The sequence below is a fragment of the Malus domestica genome, chromosome 12 (assembly GCF_042453785.1).
Source record: "Malus domestica chromosome 12, GDT2T_hap1".
NCBI lineage: Eukaryota > Viridiplantae > Streptophyta > Magnoliopsida > Rosales > Rosaceae > Malus > Malus domestica.
In genome coordinates, this window is record NC_091672.1 from 20,407,973 (window position 1) to 20,426,798 (window position 18,826).

General features: G+C 41.7%; 1 protein-coding gene across 2 annotated transcripts; it reads left to right on the forward strand.

Moving 5' to 3' along the window:
* Window positions 1-7,612: 7,612 nt before the first annotated feature.
* LOC103450197 (uncharacterized) lies at window positions 7,613-10,747 on the forward strand. 2 transcript variants are annotated; one of them, XM_008389509.4, is made up of 6 exons: window positions 7,613-7,758; window positions 8,058-8,232; window positions 8,556-9,824; window positions 9,904-9,972; window positions 10,050-10,248; window positions 10,397-10,747. In XM_008389509.4, exons 2-6 carry the CDS (start codon window positions 8,230-8,232, stop codon window positions 10,465-10,467), a joined length of 1,611 nt encoding a protein of 536 aa, XP_008387731.2. In that variant the 5' UTR covers window positions 7,613-7,758; window positions 8,058-8,229; the 3' UTR covers window positions 10,468-10,747. The 2 variants fall into 2 exon arrangements, with proteins under 2 accessions (XP_008387731.2, XP_008387732.2); XM_008389510.4 differs by having other exon boundaries at window positions 7,626-7,758; window positions 8,515-9,824.
* The last annotated feature ends 8,079 nt before the right edge of the window (window positions 10,748-18,826 follow it).

Below are 18,826 nucleotides of genomic sequence, written 5' to 3' on the forward strand. Positions count from 1 at the left end.
TTTTTTTTTTTTTTTTTTAATTTTTGAATTTTCAAATTTTCGAATTTCTGAATTTTTGAATTTCTGAAAATATATATAGGTGGAAGCTTTTGTTGGTGAAGCTTTTATGGGTGAAGCTTTTGTGGTGAGTGAAGCTTTTTTGGGTGAAGCTTTTGTTGGTGAAGTTTTATGGGTGAAGCTTTTGTTGGTGAAGTTTTTATGGGTGAAGCTTTTATGGGTGAAGCTTTTATGGGTGAAGCTTTTGTGGTGGCTGAAACTTTTGTGGGTGAAGCTTTTGTTGGTGAAGCTTTTATGGGTGAAGCTTTTGTAGGTGAAGCTATTGTGGGTGAAGCTTTTGTAGGTGAAATTTTTGTGGTGGGTAAAGCTTTTATGGCTGAAGCTTTTGTAGGTGAAGCTATTGTGGGTGAAGCTTTTGTAGGTGAAATTTTTGTGGTGGGTGAAGTTTTTATGGGTGAAACTTTTGTAGGTAAAGCTATTGTGGGTGAAGCTTTTGTAGGTGAAGCTTTTATGGTGGGTGAAGCTTTTGTAGGTGAAGCTATTGTGGGTGAAGTTTTTGTAGGTGAAGCTTTGGAGTTGAAGCTTTGTAGGTGAAAATTTGGAGTTAAAGCTTTTGTTAGGTACCATGAATTGATTTTGCTTCACACTATCTTGATCAAGATAGTGTGAAGCTTTTGAGAATTTGTAGTTGTCCTCCATTGATGAAACTTTTGTTGGTGAAGCTTTTGTGGTGAAGCTTTGTTGGGTACCACGAATTGATTTTGCTTAACACTATCTTGATCAAGATAGTGTGAAGTTTTTGAGAATTTGTAGTTGTCCTCCATTGATGAAGCTTTGTTGAATTTCCCTTTTTTTTTTTTTTTGGGGGAAACTAGAAATTTGAAAATGTGGGAGAGACAACATATACAAATTTTGCTTCCACATTGTTGAGCAAGAGATTGTGATGCAAGCCACACCTTGTAGTAGTCGAAGGTTTGGATGAACCATATAAATTGAATTTGCTTCGAACAGTTTTGAATTTGCCTCGAAGGTTTGAGAATTGTAGTTGCCCTCCATTAATGAATCTTTTGTTGGCACCATAAATTGGTTTTGCTTCACACTATCTTGAACAAGAGTGTGTGAAGCTTTTGAGAATTATGGTTGCCCTTCATTGATGAAGCTCTTGTTGGCACCATAAATTGGTTTTGCTTCACACTGTCTTGATCAGGAGTGTGTGAAGCTTTTGAGAATTGTGGTTGAACTCCTTTGATGAAGCTTTTGTTGGCACCATAAATTGGTTTTGCTTCACACTGTCTTGATCAAGAGTGTGTGAAGCTTTTGAGAATTATGGTTGCCTTCCATTGATGAAGCTCTTGTTGGCACCATAAATTGGTTTTCCTTCACACTGTCTTGACCAAGAGTGTGTGAAGCTTTTGAGAATTGTGGTTTCCCTCCATTGATGAAGCTCTTGTTGGCACCATAAATTGGTTTTGCTTCACACTGTCTTGATCAAGAGTGTGGGAAGCTTTTGAGAATTGTGGTTGAACTCTTTTGATGAAGCTCTTGTTGGCACCATAAATTGGTTTTGCTTCACACTGTCTTGATCAAGAGTGTGAAGATTTTTACGAGTTGTAGTGTTTGCATTGTTACAGAGGGGAAATGTCTGAAGCAGATGCAAGAGGGCTGAATAGCTTGATCTTCGTATGCCATGCACTGAAGCTGTTGTTGGCTTGCAATAAGACTTTGTTAGTGACTATAACTCTTATTGGGCATAAGTGCTCCCCTAGTTGAGTTGTCAAGCTTGAGGGTTTTTTGATTACTTATGAATGCTAGGAGTTCACATGTACAAGTTGTACCACTCGTCTTCTGGTAGGTGGAATGAATGGTGAGTTGCTTTCATCACTTGGTTGGTGGTACGAATGTGAGTTCCTTCATCACCTTTCATCACATTTCATCACCTGGTTGGTGGCACAAGGATGAGTTCCTTCTTCACCTGGTTGGTGGCATGAATGGCAAGTTGCCAAATGATATTAGAGTATGGGTTGTACATTTCATCACCTGGTTGGTGGCATGAATGAGAGTACGGGTTGTACATTTCATCACCTGGTTGGTGGCATGAAGATGAGTTCCTTCTTCACCTGGTTGGTGGCATGAGTGGCAAGTTGCCAAATAATATTAGAGTACGGGTTGTACATTTCATCACCTAGTTGGTGGCATGAAGGAGAGTACGAGTTATACATTTCATCACTTGGTTGGTAGCACGAATATGAGTTCCTTCTTTACCTAGTTGGTGGCATAAGGGGCAAGTTGCCAAATGATATTAAAGTACGGGTTGTACATTTCATCACCTGGTTGGTGGCATGAATGAGAGTACGGGTTGTACATTTCATCACCTGGTTGGTGGCATGAAGATGAGTTCCTTCTTCACCTGGTTGGTGGCATGAGTGGCAAGTTGTCAAATGATATTAGAGTACGGGTTGTACATTTCATCACCTGGTTGGTGGCATGAAGATGAGTTCCTTCTTCACATTTCATCACCAGGTTGGTGAGAATAATGGCAAGGTGTCGAGGTACATTGTAGCAAGTGTCGAAGACATAAAGTATGTTGAACCCTTTCGAAGAACAATTGGCTTATGTATGGATGTGTTGGAATGTATGATGTTTATGTATGAATGTATTGGAATGTATAATGTTTATGTTGATTGATATGAGTGATGCTTATAAATGTTTTTCTATGCATGAAGGGATCCATGTTTTTTATATGTGAACCATGTTGGTTGTAACACTTAGTATCACATACTTTGTGTCAAAGTACGCATGTTGAAGCTCTGAGTTGGAGTATAAGGGTAGGTCAACGTAGACCAAGTGTTCCAGTGCTAGGAACGCAAAAAACTCAGAAGAAGTTGTCTGAATTTCCTCTTCTTTAAATATTTGCTGAAGGGCTTGTGTGACAAAAGATCTCAAGTGGTTGAGAGTCAGAACATTTGTAATGTGTATGCCTTCTTATAAAAGCATTTCCTTCAGTACCTAGTCCTCCACTTTGAAAGAGTGAGGCTTGGCCCTATGGTCATAATAGTCGACAGTACGTTCACCCTTGGTTGTCTTGATACGAACTTGTATCTCTCTTGTTGTAATGGGCTTGCTGAGAGTAAAAATCCTTCCTCTTACCAAAAGACAGATTCGTTTGGTGACTTAGCGAGTAGCTAAATGAGGCAGGAGATGATGCAATGGTTGTCTGAATGGCCAATATCTCCTCACTTGGTAGAACTTGACTTCCACTTCCTATTTGTTGATAGGGTTAACCATATGGGGGTTCCCTTGGTATGTCCTTGCCTATGCGGAGGCGTGGTTGTAAACCTGTGACATCACCTCAGAATAAGTCTTCCAAGTGTTGGCATTGATCATGTACTTAAAGAAATAATCATGTAGGCCTACCGTGAAAGCCTTGAGGGCAGTCTTGTCATCTGCCTCAGCGCAGCGAGAATACTCATGGCTGAAGCGACCGGCATACTCTCGTAGTGATTCGTCCGGATTCTGGCGAATAGTGTACAAGTCATCTGCAGAATGCAAGTGATCAGTCTGGAAGATGTGTTGAGAGATAAACAGTTTCCTCAATTCCTCAAATGAGTCTACTGTCTCAGGTGGAAGACGGCAATACCAGTTTAGAGCTCTGACAGAGAGGGTGGAGGGGAAGAGAAGACATCGCTATTCGTCGGTGTGCATCTGATATGCCATGGTGGACTCAAAGAGGTTAAGGTGTTCAATTGGGTCCTCCCTTCCAGTATAGAGTTGTAAACCAAGCTTTTGTTTTGTCTTCGCTTGAAGGGGGTGTCGAGGATCCTTCTTGTGAGAGGGCCAGGCCTGGGTTGGTTCCAGTCAGGTATCTCGGCCTGACGTTCGGCCTTCAACTTGTTTACTTCCTCAAAGAGCTGTAGGACAATGGGGTCCTAAGTGGAGTCATGTATCACTAGAATTTTCTTTCGTAAGTCTCTATCGCCTCTTGGAAGTAGGAAAGTTTGAGCAAGGGCGTGTGGTTTTTTCTTGGACTCGACATACTGACTTCCAGGGCGAGTCTGTCGAAATACCTCAGAGTCCCCCGTACCTTCATGTTCCTCTGGGACCTATCGTTCCTTCCTTAGATTGACAGTTGGCCTGGGTCGTAGGAGGGGACCGAGTCTTTCAGAAACCCTTGGGTCATTGATCTTCGAGCATATATGGAGGGGATTCTCTCGACGTTACTTTAGGAAGTCTCGGCAGTCACGATAAACGGCTTTCGATCCTTCCAACCCTTCTGCAAGGAGGTGTCTTCCTCCACTTCTTCTACTTCGGGTCGAAGTATCTAGGTTGAGAGAAGTCTCATGTTGATCAATGTTTTGATAATTAGCTCGCTCCTCATCAGGGATACCCATGTCGAATGGGGGTGACCCTCCGTGTTGGGGGGCACCCAGATGATGGTTGATGTCCACAGGGGCAACGAGCTCGCGTGTTTGAGTACACCTAGTTTCATGGAGCGTCTCAAAGAGCTTCTCATACTGCTCCTGGAGGACCTCATTCTTCATTGCTATTTTGTTGTTCTGAGCTTCTAGCTCATCGACTTTAGCTTGAAGAGTAACCCTCTTTCCTTCCTTTCGCACTAGGTGCAAGAGGGGTGTCATTCTGTGTGTTGTGGCTTCCTTCGCTCCCCATGTTGGAGAGGGATGCCTGGTCAAAAGAGAGTGTACGAATGGTGGAAACCAGCTTGGCAAAGCTGAAGATAGTGGGAATAAGTGTCGTTCCCATAGATGACGCCAAATGTTGATGCATAAAATCAGCGAGGACTTTGGTACAACAGAAAATGTTAAGTTTGTGACCTTCGCTAGATTGCTCCGGTCACTAGTGTGGATAAGTATGTAAATGGATAGAGATAGGGAAGCAAACACAAGATGTACGTGGTTCACCCAGATTGGCTACGCCCACGGAGTAGAGGAGTTCTCATTAATTGTGAAGGGTTTACACAAGTACATAGGTTCAAGCTCTCCTTTTGTGAGTACTAGTGAATGATTTAGTACAAATGACAATAGGAAATATTGTGAGAGAATGATCTCTATTTATAGAAAAGAGTTTCTAGTTTCATTCTGACATTGACACGTGTCGTGTTGTGATTGGCTTCTGATGTTGACACGTGTTGCTGATGTTGACACGTGTTGGGATTGGTCAAGTATGGTACAAACACATGACATTGCATGAAACTATAATATGACTATTGCATACACTGACTTGCAAATAGTGAGAAAATTGATGTGGCTGCTTTGCTTTTTCTTGTGGGAGTCGAAGCTCCCATATGAACATACCAGTTCCTTTTTTTTTGTTCCTCCTTTCATAGCTCTCAGTACATGTCGATATATGGAACTTGATTCATTGTCCGTTGACATCAAGAATGCAGGCCCCCATGCCTCACTTAAACACCAAAATAGTTGGTGATTATTTAACAACATGTATTTCATAACCCGAATGGGTTAAGACCGAATGGGTTAAGACCGAATTAAGATCAATAACCCGAATGGGTTAAGACCGAACTAAGATCGAAAACCCAAATATCGAAAAACCCAAGATCGAATGGGTTAAGACCGAATTAAGATCAATAACCTGAATGGGTTAAGACCGAATTAAGATCGATAACCCGAATGGTTAAGACCGAATCAAGATCAAATGGGTTAAGACCGAACTAAGATCGAAAACTCAAAGATCGAAAAACCCAAGATCGAATAGGTTGAGACCGAACTAAGATCCAAAACCCAAAGTCGATTGGGTTGAGACCGAATTAAGATCGAAAATCCAAGATCAAAAGGGTTAAGAACGAATTAAGATCGAAAACCCAAGATCAAATGAGTTAAGACTGAATTGAAATCGAAACTTAAGACCGAATGGGGTCAGAAGGATCGTGATCGAACACAAATTTAGGATGCAAACACAAAGATTGTAAAACAGCTAAATGCCCAAGACCAAGGGTTGAAAACCCAAAACCCATGGTCGAATACCATATGATCACCTCGAAGGTTAAATTATGACTGTGTGATCATAGCCAAAGGCTAAACTACAATCGTAGCCAAGGCTAAACTCATGTTCGAAGATCATCCACATGAAATCTTACATGTTTGGTTGTATCATACCAATGATGTCACATGAATTTTTGCAAAAGAAATATTTTTCCTCTACAAATTCATATGATATGTGTTTGTAGAGAAAAAAAAGGGGCATCTGTGGGTGCAAAAATTAAGGCTCAAGGAATAAGCCACTACCTAAATTTGGGAGAGTGAAGCTAGAATAAAGGAGCATGATCAAACACTTCCATGGAATATGGAACATGGAGAAATAGGAGGAAAGTGGAACTTGAAGCCCAAGTATTTTATGTCTATAAAGTAACTAGAATCCCACGAGAACAGGGGGAGGGAAAAAAGGGAAGTATCAGATAGCTTTACAATGTCTTGCAATTATTTTGAACAACGACCGACTTGAGCGTCGGAGTGTTTTCTTGCAGGTCCCCCCGCTCTCATTGTTGACAAATGAAGATAGTGTCCAAGGCTTCTCAACGTGTTCAAGATTACTTGTTGGTGGAGAATTGGAGTATCCGAAATTTTCTGCTCCAACATTATGCTTTGTCATCACGTGTGAAATGGGTTCATTCCCGCTCACAACGCACTTTTATAATTAGGAACTTTTAGGTTTTAAATTTATTCACAATTTCCACATCACTACACTTTATGGCTTCATCACCTTCCAGATGTCGGCTAGCAAAGCTCGATTCGAAGTCCTAGTGGACATTCTGGGTGAGAGTGTGTCATGTTTTGGTTGGTGAATCAATGTGGGTTCTAGGAGATTGAAGAAATGAGGAAGTGGGATTGTATGGGAGGGTGGGATTTGAAGCGTGGAGAAGATGGTGAAGAAAGGAAAAAGCGATTGGGAAGAAGTTTTTCACCTTCTTTTTTTATTTTATTTTATTTTTAAATTTTGTCTGTAATGATGTTTAATTACTTTTTTTTTCTTTCTGTTTTTCTTTGTTTTTCTTTTTTTTCATCTTAATAATTATTGTATAAATTTAAAAAAAAAATTATTATTATAGTACAACGTGTTATCCGATTGACAAATTAATTCGATACAGCAACAATGTCCGACTAATTTAGTTAGTGTTATCCGACGACTATTTATATTATCCGACAAAAATAATCAGTACAGTCCGAGATGCCAAACGATGCCTAAAATACTAAAAAAGGCGAGAACGATGATGTACTCATTTAATATAAGTTGTTCTTGTTCAAACACTTTCAACTTCCAATCTCCAACTGGGAAAGAGATTATTTCCAAATCTCTTCCACCAAGGTCAACGAATCAAGTGATTCGGGAATTTGAAAATTCATCTAACTGCCCATCTCTTTTGATTCCTTAAAAGCTATAATAAATTTTTATCATTAGATGAAATTCCAAAGATCTGGATCATTTGATCCGATACCTTGATGGAAGAGATCTAGAGAGGATTGGTTTCCTCCAACTGAAGCTCAGTCCAACCGGTTTCAGAACAGTTCGAGTCCCGATGCCACGTGTACGGCCGCGATGCAATTTCCACGCAAAGTGAACGTGCAGGGCACCCACATCATCTTATAAGTTATATCTTTTTTCGCTTTACTTCAAAATCAAGTCCCTCTCACTGCAAGATCTCACCACGATCTCCGTCCGTACATTCTCCGGCGTGTTTTCCGGCCGACGCCGGAAAGTTCATTGATCATCGTCTACGGATCCCATAGTCAGGTTTGCATTGAAAATACCGCTGCTTTTGATGATACGTTACAGAGTAGGGTCTTAGGGTTAAGAGTCTCTCTTCCTATTTAGCTGATTAAGGCCCAGTTTGGTTGCACTGCTATTCAATAAGTGATTTTCAATCCTGGATTTTCAGAAAGTGGTATTCTTTGCATGACAAGTTCGATTTTCAACATTTTCTCGGTTGCCAGACAAAGCATGACTGATGTATTTTTGGTGGATCATCATTGTTTAATACTTTAATTAATTATGTTTATTGATGTATTTATTTGTTTAATTTTGTCTGGCAGATAAGTGCTGAAAGTTTTGAGCTTGATCAGTTTGGTATTTATAAAATTGGACTATCAATGTGCGTTGTTGGTGGAAAGAGATTGGTATATAGGAGTGTAAATAGTTGTTCAACCAGGTCCCCGGCAAGGGCAACAGCCTCGGCGGAGCGGAGTTCGAAGCGAAGCAGCAGAAATGGTATGTTTGAATCAAGTTTCATGTCTCTTTAATGGTGTTTTGCTTTCGAAATTGGCTCTGTTCATGTGTTTTTAGCAATGTGGTTTCGGTGATGCCTTGGTTTGTATCTTTTTGTTATTGGTTCGGTTGTTAGGTTTTCGTATGCAAATGTGTTCTAAGTTTTGGCTCTCATAACTGATTGATGTGTTTCGTTGTCGATTTAAGGTTTTTAGTATTAGCTTGTTATTTATTTACACCCACCATAGAGCTTTAAATTTTCTTATTTTCGTATATGTAAATTAGTTATGCAGTGAAGACGTCTTCCTGAGTAGTATTTGTGACAGTCTTTTCAGAATCACAGCCTATGGATGGCAAAGGGTACTGGGTGTTTAAATGAAGGTGAGGCGCTGTATGATAATTCCTCTAGAATTGAGCCTAAGCGTTCTCATCAGTGGTTCATGGATGGTCCTGAGGTAGGGATATTCCCCAACAAGAAACAGGTTGTTGAAGTTCCAAACAACAATCTGTATTCGGGAATGTTAAATGCAAATGTTTCTCCGTGGGGAAATGTTCCTGGTTTTCACTCATTCTCTGGCCAATTCGCTGAAAGGTCATTTGATTGTGAAATAGACCGGGCTGTGAAATTTGATGACACGAACATTCCGTCTGTTGGAACGGAAAAGATGAATTTGGCTAGAAAAGTTAATGAGGATCTATTTGGGAATGACTCCTCATTTGGTCTATCTATGTCCAATACACTAGAAGATCCTAGATCCAGTCCTAATTACAGTGGATTTAGAAAAGTCAAAGTTAGTGAGGTAAAGGACTCTGAGAATGGCATGCCCTTTTCAATAGGACAAACTTATATTCAGGCAGATAATGATGCCATGTTGGCGTCTCACGCTTACAAGGCCAAAGACAACTCAACTTCCACGGGTCCCATGTATAAGAAAGGGGATGACAACTTCATATCCATGAGTGATACCTACAGCAGGGCAGATAACGGCTTCATATCAATGGGGCAACCCTTTAACAAAGGGGATGAAAGCATATCATTTGGTCAATCGTACAAGGAGAGCAATAACACCCTGTTAATGGGTCAGACATGCAATAAGAGTGATAATAATATCATTTCTATCGGCCAAACCTATAAGGTAGAGGAAAATACCATATCAACAGATAATTTCTACAATAAAGGGGAAGGGAGTACCATATCCGTTGGTCATGCGACTCATGCCTACAGCAAGGGTGACAACAATATGTTGTCAGTTGGGCACTCTTATAATAAGCGAGAGAGTACTATCATATCCTTTGGCGGATGTGATGATGATGATGTGAATACCTCTGCAGTCTCTGGTTATGAACTTCTGATGGGTCAACCTTTTGTGAAAACAGAAACTGTGAATGAGAAAGAATCAAGCAAATCAAATTCCGCTGCATTTGTTAATGTACCTCATATAACTGCTGGAAACGAAAATGTCCTGAAAAAGATAGTTGAACAGAAAACATCTAAGAAGGTTCCTCCGAACAACTTCCCTTCAAATGTGCGAAGTTTGCTGTCAACAGGTATGCTGGATGGAGTTCCTGTAAAGTATACAGCCTGGTCGCGGGAGGTAAAATCCTAGTACTCATGCTTTCATTTTCAGATTAGCTTATGTTCGGTGATGCATATATTCTTCATATGCATTTCAGAAGGAGCTGCAGGGTGTTATCAAAGGTTGTGGGTATCTATGTGGCTGTCAGTCGTGCGACTTCTCAAAGGTGAGTTTGTTCCAGTTTTTGCTTTTAACATATTGAAGCCCAGTTTGATGTCAATTGGACTCAACAATGCTTATCAGGTAATCAATGCATATGAATTTGAGCGTCACGCTGGTTGCAAAACGAAACACCCAAATAATCACATATATTTTGAGAGTGGTAAAACTATATATGGGACTGTTCAAGAGCTCAGGAGCACACCACAGAATATGCTGTTTGAAGTTATTCAGACTATTACTGGTTCGCCTATCAATCAGAAATCCTTCCGCCTTTGGAAAGGTGATGCACATGATCTTTTTATTACTGTTGGACACTTGACTTGTCCGTACACCATTTGACACTCCAAATTTCCCATTTTCTTTCTGGTATACGCGCTTTATGTTACGAACGTTGTCTTCTCATGCTTGCTCCTCTTTCTCCTTTTCAGAATCCTTTATGGCAGCAACACGTGAACTTCAGCGTATATATGGCAAGGAAGAGGGGAAACAGCTTAAATGAAGAAAGCTTGTTCGGAGGCAGGACCATCTTTTGTTTTGTGAATACAAGTAATCGTTTTTTGGCTGTACATTGGTACTCATTTGACGGTGACTTCATCACTAACGCAATGGCTCGGCATGGTTATGTGAAGGACAAGGTGTTCCTGTAAATCTTTGAGACAAACCTTATGTCAGAATAGAACCTCCGTTTTTAGTCGTCGGACATACGATGACGGGTTGTAGTTTGTATTTTGTAAGAGTCTTGAAGGAAATGAAATTTTAAGATAATTTGGCACTAAAAACATCACTACAAGAAAATTGATCTTTGGCGTGACCATTATGCACTAGTCACAAGCAGGGCCTGAATTAGTGACCAACTTTGCCAACCGATCACAAATGTTCACGTTGCTCAGTGAAATTTGTTTAGGCTATGTTCGGGTGAGAGATATATACATTTTGGATTCCTTCCATCATTTCTTCTTTTCGATTTCTCCTCGCATTTCATTTGCAAGATGCGATTGTGATGGCCTCAAGATTGATATTTTCTTTTACATCTCGTGCTTGCTTCGTTGCCGTTAATTCATCTTTGATCGTTTTGTCCGCGGACTCATAATCTATCGCTTTTACCCCCATACAACAAGATATAGGCCGGCGATTATGACCGCAGCACCCAGCAGCCTGTAAATGATCAAGTTAGAGTTGTTTAGAGTATCGCTTTGTCAAAACGAAAATTACACATAAAGCATGCAAGAGTGAGGGAGCTCATGTGGAACAAAGGAGCTCATGACAGCAACAATTACCATGCTTAGGGGACTGAAGGCTGTCAAAAATACAGGACCTCTGTCTTTCAGTACTACTCCTTGAATGTAATAAGCTAGTCCTGAACAGAATATTTCCTGCATGGATGTTGTATAAATTATTAAATATAAAGAGGCGAATTATATACGGAAATATGCACAAATACAACGCTTACGTACTATTTAATAAATAAAAAAAAACCATATGTTATAAATAGGCAAAAGTTATAGAAATAACATTTGCTAAAGATAGGAGCGAAGCGGGTGCAAAATATCACATTATAACTTTATTAGCTATAACACAAAGGATGGCAGATAAAGAGAGGGAGAGAGATATATTGATATTATTTATTTGATTCTTTCTTTCGTAGTGTGTATTTTGATAACACACGGATCACTCTATTTATAGAGCTACTCCCGTGAAAACATCCAAAAATGATATGATGGTTACTTTTGATAATATTATATAACAACAAATATATCACTATTCTTTTCACTTTTTTTCCAATTGCATGTTGGTATACTAATGCATGTAGGATGTGGGCATACACCATACAGTTTTTACAACACCATAGTTTATATATGGTTTATTATTTGAAGGTCCAGTGATTAGGCCTTGGGCAAGATTTATAATGCGGACCCTCATTAAATACAACTTTGCATGTATAAACGTCACAAGAGAATTGCTATTAACACTTAACAAAAGTAACCATACACTCTTTCCTCTTACTACTTGTGTCAATAACAGCTCCGGAAAAAAAGAAAGATAAAACCGTCACTTGCAGTCTTGCATCAAATCTCCTTGGTCCTCCTCCACCCCAAGAACAAAAGCTCATGTCCCCTTGTTTTTTATTTAGGTCGATTCATGTCCTCATCTTGTTGAACTAAATATGAATGGTTTAATCGGTGGAATCCATATCCCGTTAAGTATCAGCAATTTCATCTTATGGTCAAATTTATGAAAAAATAAGGATCTGTTTGGTATCCTACAACAACAACAACAAAGTCTTTTCCCACTAAGTGGGGTCGGCTATATGAATCTTAGAACGCCATTGCGCTCGGTTTTGTGTCATGTCCTCCGTTAGATCCAAGTACTCTAAGCCTTTTCTTAGAGTCTCTTCCAAAGTTTTCCTAGGTCTTCCTCTACCCCTTCGGCCCTGAACCTCTGTCCCGTAGTCACATCTTCGAACCGGAGCGTCAGTCGGCCTTCTTTGCACATGTCCAAATCACCGGAACCGATTTTCTCTCATCTTTCCTTCAATTTCGGCTACTCCTACTTTACCTCGGATATCCTCATTCTCAATCTTATCCTTTCTCGTGTGCCCACACATCCCACGAAGCATCCTCATCTCTGCTACACCCATTTTGTGTACGTGTTGATGTTTCACCGCCCAACAGTCTGTGCCATACAACATCGCTGGCCTTATTGCCGTCTTATAAAATTTTCCCTTTAGCTTCAGTGGCCTACGACGGTCACACAACATGCTGGATGCACTCTTACACTTCATCCATCCAGCTCGTATTCTATGGTTGAGATCTCCATCTAATTCTCCGTTCTCTTGTAAGATAGATCCTAGGTAGCGAAAACGGTCGCTTTTTGTGATCTTCGCTAAATTGCTCCGGTCATTAGTGTGGATAAGTATATAAATGGATAGAGATAGGAAAGCAAACACAAGATGTACGTGGTTCACCCAGATTGGCTACGTCCACGGAATAGAAGAGTTCTCATTAATTGTGAAGGGTTTACACAAGTACATAGGTTCAAGCTCTCCTTTAGTGAGTACAAGTGAATGATTTAGTACAAATGACATTAGAGTACAAATGACATTAGGAAATATTGTGGGAGAATGATCTCGTAATCACGAAACTTCTAAGTATCGGAGTGTGGTATCATCTTAACTTGCCTTATCTGTCTCATAGGTAGATGTGGCAGCTTCTCTGGAAGTACTCTTCCTCCATCCAGGGGTGGTATCTTTAACTGGTGGAGATGCACAAGGTAATGTATCAATTTCACTTGAAGCTTACTTGTAGTTTCAGGCTTGGTCAAGCGCGATACAAACCATGTAGTAGGAGTCCCCCAAGTCGCCGAGCTAGGGGATTTGCTGAAAGAGGTGACAGACAAGGTAAGCAATCAGAGCTCCGGCTGATTGTTCACCTTCTCCCCATCTTGCAGCAGCATGAAGGATAAAGAGAAGAAAAATAAGAAGAGATGATATGGGATACTTTTGCTTTTGAAGAAGTAACTTTCCACAGGCTTATTCTTGAACTGAGCTGGAGGGTTTTCTGGTTTCCTCCAGAGTATAAGGCCGACTGAAGAATTTGAGGGTCAAAACAAGTCCATCAAATCTAGAGTACGTTCGACCCTGCTGATATGGGATACTTTTGCTTTTGACAGAGTAATGGATGGATCGGCACGTGTGCTGTTACGCTTGTCTCCACATGCTTCCTTGTATCCTTCGCACTTGCCCTATCTGTTCCTCAAGCAGATGCGGTATCTTCCCTGGCAACATAAGATGTTGAAGATGAGTACTCGAGAGCAATGCCAGGTAAGTAATCAGGTAAGGGGTTCCAGGCTGTCAATTCCTGGCTGGGAGCTTGATTTCAAGTGCTGACTGATTGCTCTCTTTCTCCTTGTCTTGCAGGTAAAAACAAGGCCAAAGGAAAAGACAGGGAAAAAGCATGATATGGGATACTCTTGCTTTTAACCCTAATGATATGAGATATTCTTGCTCTAGTATAGCTTGTTTGCAGAGGTATTATCGGGGGGAAAGAAAGCTGAATATTTCGAAATGCTTCGTTGGGAGTGCCCTCTCAGATATGAGGAAGGGTTGAGCATTTTTGCAGGTCTGCCTGTCCGTTGGGGATGGAGGTCGACATATATAGGAGTCTCCCTAACAACAAGTAGTAATGCTATTCCTTTACCCTGCTTGGTCATAGCACGGTAGTGGGAGCTGCCAGCTTCACATGTTTTAACTCTGTCAGAGCACTTTGAAAAAGTGGTATGTGGTATCTGGCTCTCGAGATTCGGAGAACGATGCTTCTTCGATTTTTGAGAAAGCAATCATGGTGGGGGTCTGGCTCTCGAGATTCGGGGAGCAGTGTCTCTTCGATTTTTGAGAAAGTAATCATGTTGGGAGTCTGGCTCTCGAGATTCGGAAGGCGGTGCCTCTTCGATTTTGGAGTAAGCAATCTTGTTGGGAGTGTTTTCTCGGATGTGAGTAAAGGTTGGGCATGTTTGCTAGTCTACCTTGCCACGAAGCACGGAGGTTGACACACAGGGACTTTCTAATTATCCAGCAGTGGTACTGTTCCTTTACCCTTGTGGGTAATAATATGGTAGCTAGACCTTCAAAATTTATGTGTCTAAACTTTGTTAGTGCTGTTTCTTTGCTATTCTTTTACCTTTCTTGGTCAGAGCGATGTAGTGGGAGCTGCAAGCTTCACGTGCTCAACTTTGGCAGAGACTTTGACAAAGTTATCTGTGGTACCCATGAGCTATTGTTGCGTGTGGGAAGTGGGTGATTGAACAGTAAGATTCATGTGCTTTCTACTTCACTAGAAGTCTTCGACAGAATGCCCATAATTTCCGCAAAGCTGAGTGTGCGTGTGACAGGTGCTGACAAGGCTAGAAAAGAAGGTGCTTCTTCGATTTCTGAGATCGGCCCTCGTGGTCTCTGAGCAGCCCAGCTTTTGAGAAAGCGAGCGCCTCTTCAATTGATTCGGAGAACGATGCCTCTTCGATTTTTGAGAAAGCAATCATGCTGGGGGTCTGGCTCTCGAGATTCGGGGAGCAGTGTCTCTTCGATTTTTGAGAAAGTAATCATGTTGGGAGTCTGGCTCTCGAGATTCGGAGGGCGGTGCCTCTTCGATTTTGGAGCAAGCAATCTTGTTGGGAGTGTTTTCTCGAATGTGAGTAAAGGTTGGGCATGTTTGCTAGTCTACCTTGCCACGAAGCACAGAGGTTGACACACAGGGACTTTCCAATTATCCAGCAATGGTACTGTTCCTTTACCCTCTCTTCGATTTTTGAGAAAGTAGTCATGTTGGGAGTCTGGCTCTCGAGATTCGGAGGACGGTGCCTCTTCGATTTTGGAGCAAGCAATCTTATTGGGAGTGTTTTCTCGAATGTGAGTAAAGGTTGGGCATGTTTGCTAGTCTACCTTGCCACGAGGCACAAAGGTTGACACACAGGGACTTTCCAATTATCCAACAGTGGTACTGTTCCTTTACCCTTGTGGGTAATAATATGGTAGCTAGACCTTCAAAATTTATGGGTCTAAACTTTGTTAGTGCTGTTTCTTTGCTATTCTTTTACCCTTCTTGGTCAGAGCGATGTAGTGGGAGCTGCAAGCTTCACGTGCTCAACTTTGGCAGAGAACTTTGGCAAAGTTATCTGTGGTACCCATGAGCTATTGCTGCGTGTGGGAAGTGGGTGATTGGACAGTAAGATTCATGTGTTTTCTACTTCCCCAGAAGTCTTCGACAGAATACCCATAATTTCCGCAAAGCTGAGTGTGCGTGTGACAGGTGCTGACAAGGCTGGAAAAGTAGGTGCCTCTTCGATTTCTGAGATCGGCCCTCGTGGTCTCTGAGGAGCCCAGCTTTTGAGGAAGCGAGCGCCTCTTCGATTTCTGAGATCGGCTTTCGTGGTCTTTGAGCAGCCCAACTTTTGAGAAAGCAAACACCTCTTCGATTTATGAGATCAACCCTCGTGGTCTCTAAGCAGCCCAGCTTTTGAGAAGGCAAACGCCTCTTCGATTTCTGAGCAGGCGCCTCTTCGATGTCTGAAGCTCCGTCGAGTGCAGCTTTTTATAGGGGCTGGCATTAAGTTCCAAAGCACACTTGAATCTCCACCAGTAGAAGCTCCATTCTTGCACTTCTAAGATCTTGATTTGTCCGACCTCTTCTCTCTTCAATACCTTTGAAAATGTCTGGCCCCTCCGACCGTCGTTTTGACTTGAACCTTGTTGAAGAGGCAGCCCCGTCTTCTCCAGACAACATATGGCGCCCATCCTTCGTCTCCCCTACTGGTCCTCTTACCGTTGGGGATTCCGTGATGAAGAATGATATGACCGCTGCGGTGGTGGCCAGGAACCTTCTCACTCCCAAAGATAACAGACTACTTTCCAAACGGTCTGATGAGTTAGCTGTTAAGGATTCACTGGCTCTCAGTGTTCAGTGTGCAGGTTCTGTGTCTAATATGGCCCAACGCCTATTTGCTCGAACCCGCCAAGTTGAATCATTGGCGGCCGAAGTGATGAGTCTCAAACAGGAGATTAAAGGGCTCAAGCATGAGAATAAACAGTTGCACCGGCTCGCACATGACTATGCTACAAACATGAAGAGGAAGCTTGACCAGATGAAGGAAACTGATGGTCAGGTTTTACTTGATCATCAGAGATTTGTGGGTTTGTTCCAAAGGCATTTATTGCCTTCGTCTTCTGGGGCTGTACCGCGTAATGAAGCTCCAAATGATCAACCTCTGATGCCTCCTCCTTCTAGGGTTTTGTCCAGTACTGAGGCTCCGAATGATCCCCCTCCGATGCCTTCTCTTTCTGGGGCTCTACCGACTGCTGAGACTTCTCCTAAGCAACCTTTGTGAAGGCTCCATCTTGTTTGTTTATTCTGACTCATGTATATGTACATATTTGTAGCTTATCGGGGATATCAATAAATAAGTTTTCCTTCATTTCAACGTATTGTGTTAAATACACCAAAGCCTTCTTCGCTAAGTTCTTTGAATTTTCTTTTGTTGAAGCTTGTATGTTGACGCTTTCTGAGTGGAGCATGTAGGTTGGGGTAGTGTTCCCTTAATTTTTCGAGTGAGGAAAACTTCTCGGTTGGAGACTTGGAAAATCCAAGTCACTGAGTGGGATCGGCTATATGAATCTTAGAACGCCATTGTGCTCGGTCCTGTGTCATGTCCTTCGTTAGATCCAAGTACTCTAAGTCTTTTCTTAGAGTCTCTTCCAAAGTTTTCCTAGGTCTTCCTCTACCCCTTCGGCCCTGAACCTCTGTCCCATAGTCGCATCTTCTAATCGGAGCGTCAGTAGGCCTTCTTTGCACATGTCCAAACCACCGTAACCGATTTTCTCTCATCTTTCCTTCAATTTCGGCTACTCCTACTTTACCCCGGATATCCTCATTCCTAATCTTATCCTTTCTCGTGTGCCCACACATCCAACGAAGCATCCTCATCTCCGCTACACCCATTTTGTGTACGTGTTGATGCTTCACCGCCCAACATTCTGTGCCATACAGCATCGCCGGCCTTATTGTCGTCCTATAAAATTTTCCCTTGAGCTTCAGTGGCATACGGCGGTCACACAACACGCCAGATGCACTCTTCCACTTCATCCATCCAGCTTGTATTCTATGGTTGAGATCTCCATCTAATTCTCCGTTCTTTTGCAAGATAGATCCTAGGTAACGAAAACGGTCGCTCTTTGGTATTTCTTGATCTCCGATCCTCACCCCTAACTCGTTTTGGCCTCCATCTGCACTGAACTTGCACTCCATATATTCTGTCTTTGATCGGCTTAGGCGAAGACCTTTAGATTCCAACACTTCTCTCCAAAGGTTAAGCTTTGCATTTACCCCTTCCTGAGTTTCATCTATCAACACTAGATCGTCTGCGAAAAGCATACACCAAGGAATATCATCTTGAATATGTCATGTTAACTCATCCATTACCAACGCAAAAAGGTAAGGACTTAAGGATGAGCCTTGATGTAATCCTACAGTTATGGGAAAGCTTTCGGTTTGTCCTTCATGAGTTCTTACGGCAGTCTTTGCTCCTTCATACATATCCTTTATAGCTTGGATATATGCTACTCGTACTCCTTTCTTCTCTAAGATCCTCCAAAGAATGTCTCTTGGGACCCTATCATACGCTTTTTCCAAATCTATAAAGACCATGTGTAAATCCTTTTTCCCATCTCTATATCTTTCCATCAATCTTCGTAAAAGATAGATTGCCTCCATGGTTGAGCGCCCTGGCATGAACCCGAATTGGTTGTCCGAAACCCGTGTCTCTTGCCTCAATCTATGCTCAATGACTCTCTCCCAGAGCTTCATTGTATGACTCATTAACTTAATACCCCTATAGTTCATGCAATTTTGTACGTCGCCCTTATTCTTGTAGATAGGCACCAAAGTGCTCATTCGCCACTCATTTGGCATCTTCTTCGTTTTCAAAATCCTATTGAAAAGGTCAGTGAGCCATGTTATACCTGTCTCTCCCAAAACTTTCCACACTTCGATTGGTATATCGTCTGGGCCTATTGCTTTTCTATGCTTCATCTTCTTCAAAGCTACAACCACTTCTTCCTTCCGGATTCGACGATAAAAAGAGTAGTTTCTACACTCTTCTGAGTTACTCAACTCCCCTAAAGAAGCACTCATTTCATGTCCTTCATTGAAAAGATTATGAAAATAACCTCTCCATCTGTCTTTAACCGCGTTCTCTGTAGCAAGAACCTTTCCATCCTCATCCTTGATGCACCTCACTTGGTTTAGGTCCCTTGTCTTCTTTTCCCTTGCTCTAGCTAGTTTATAGATATCCAACTCTCCTTCTTTGGTATC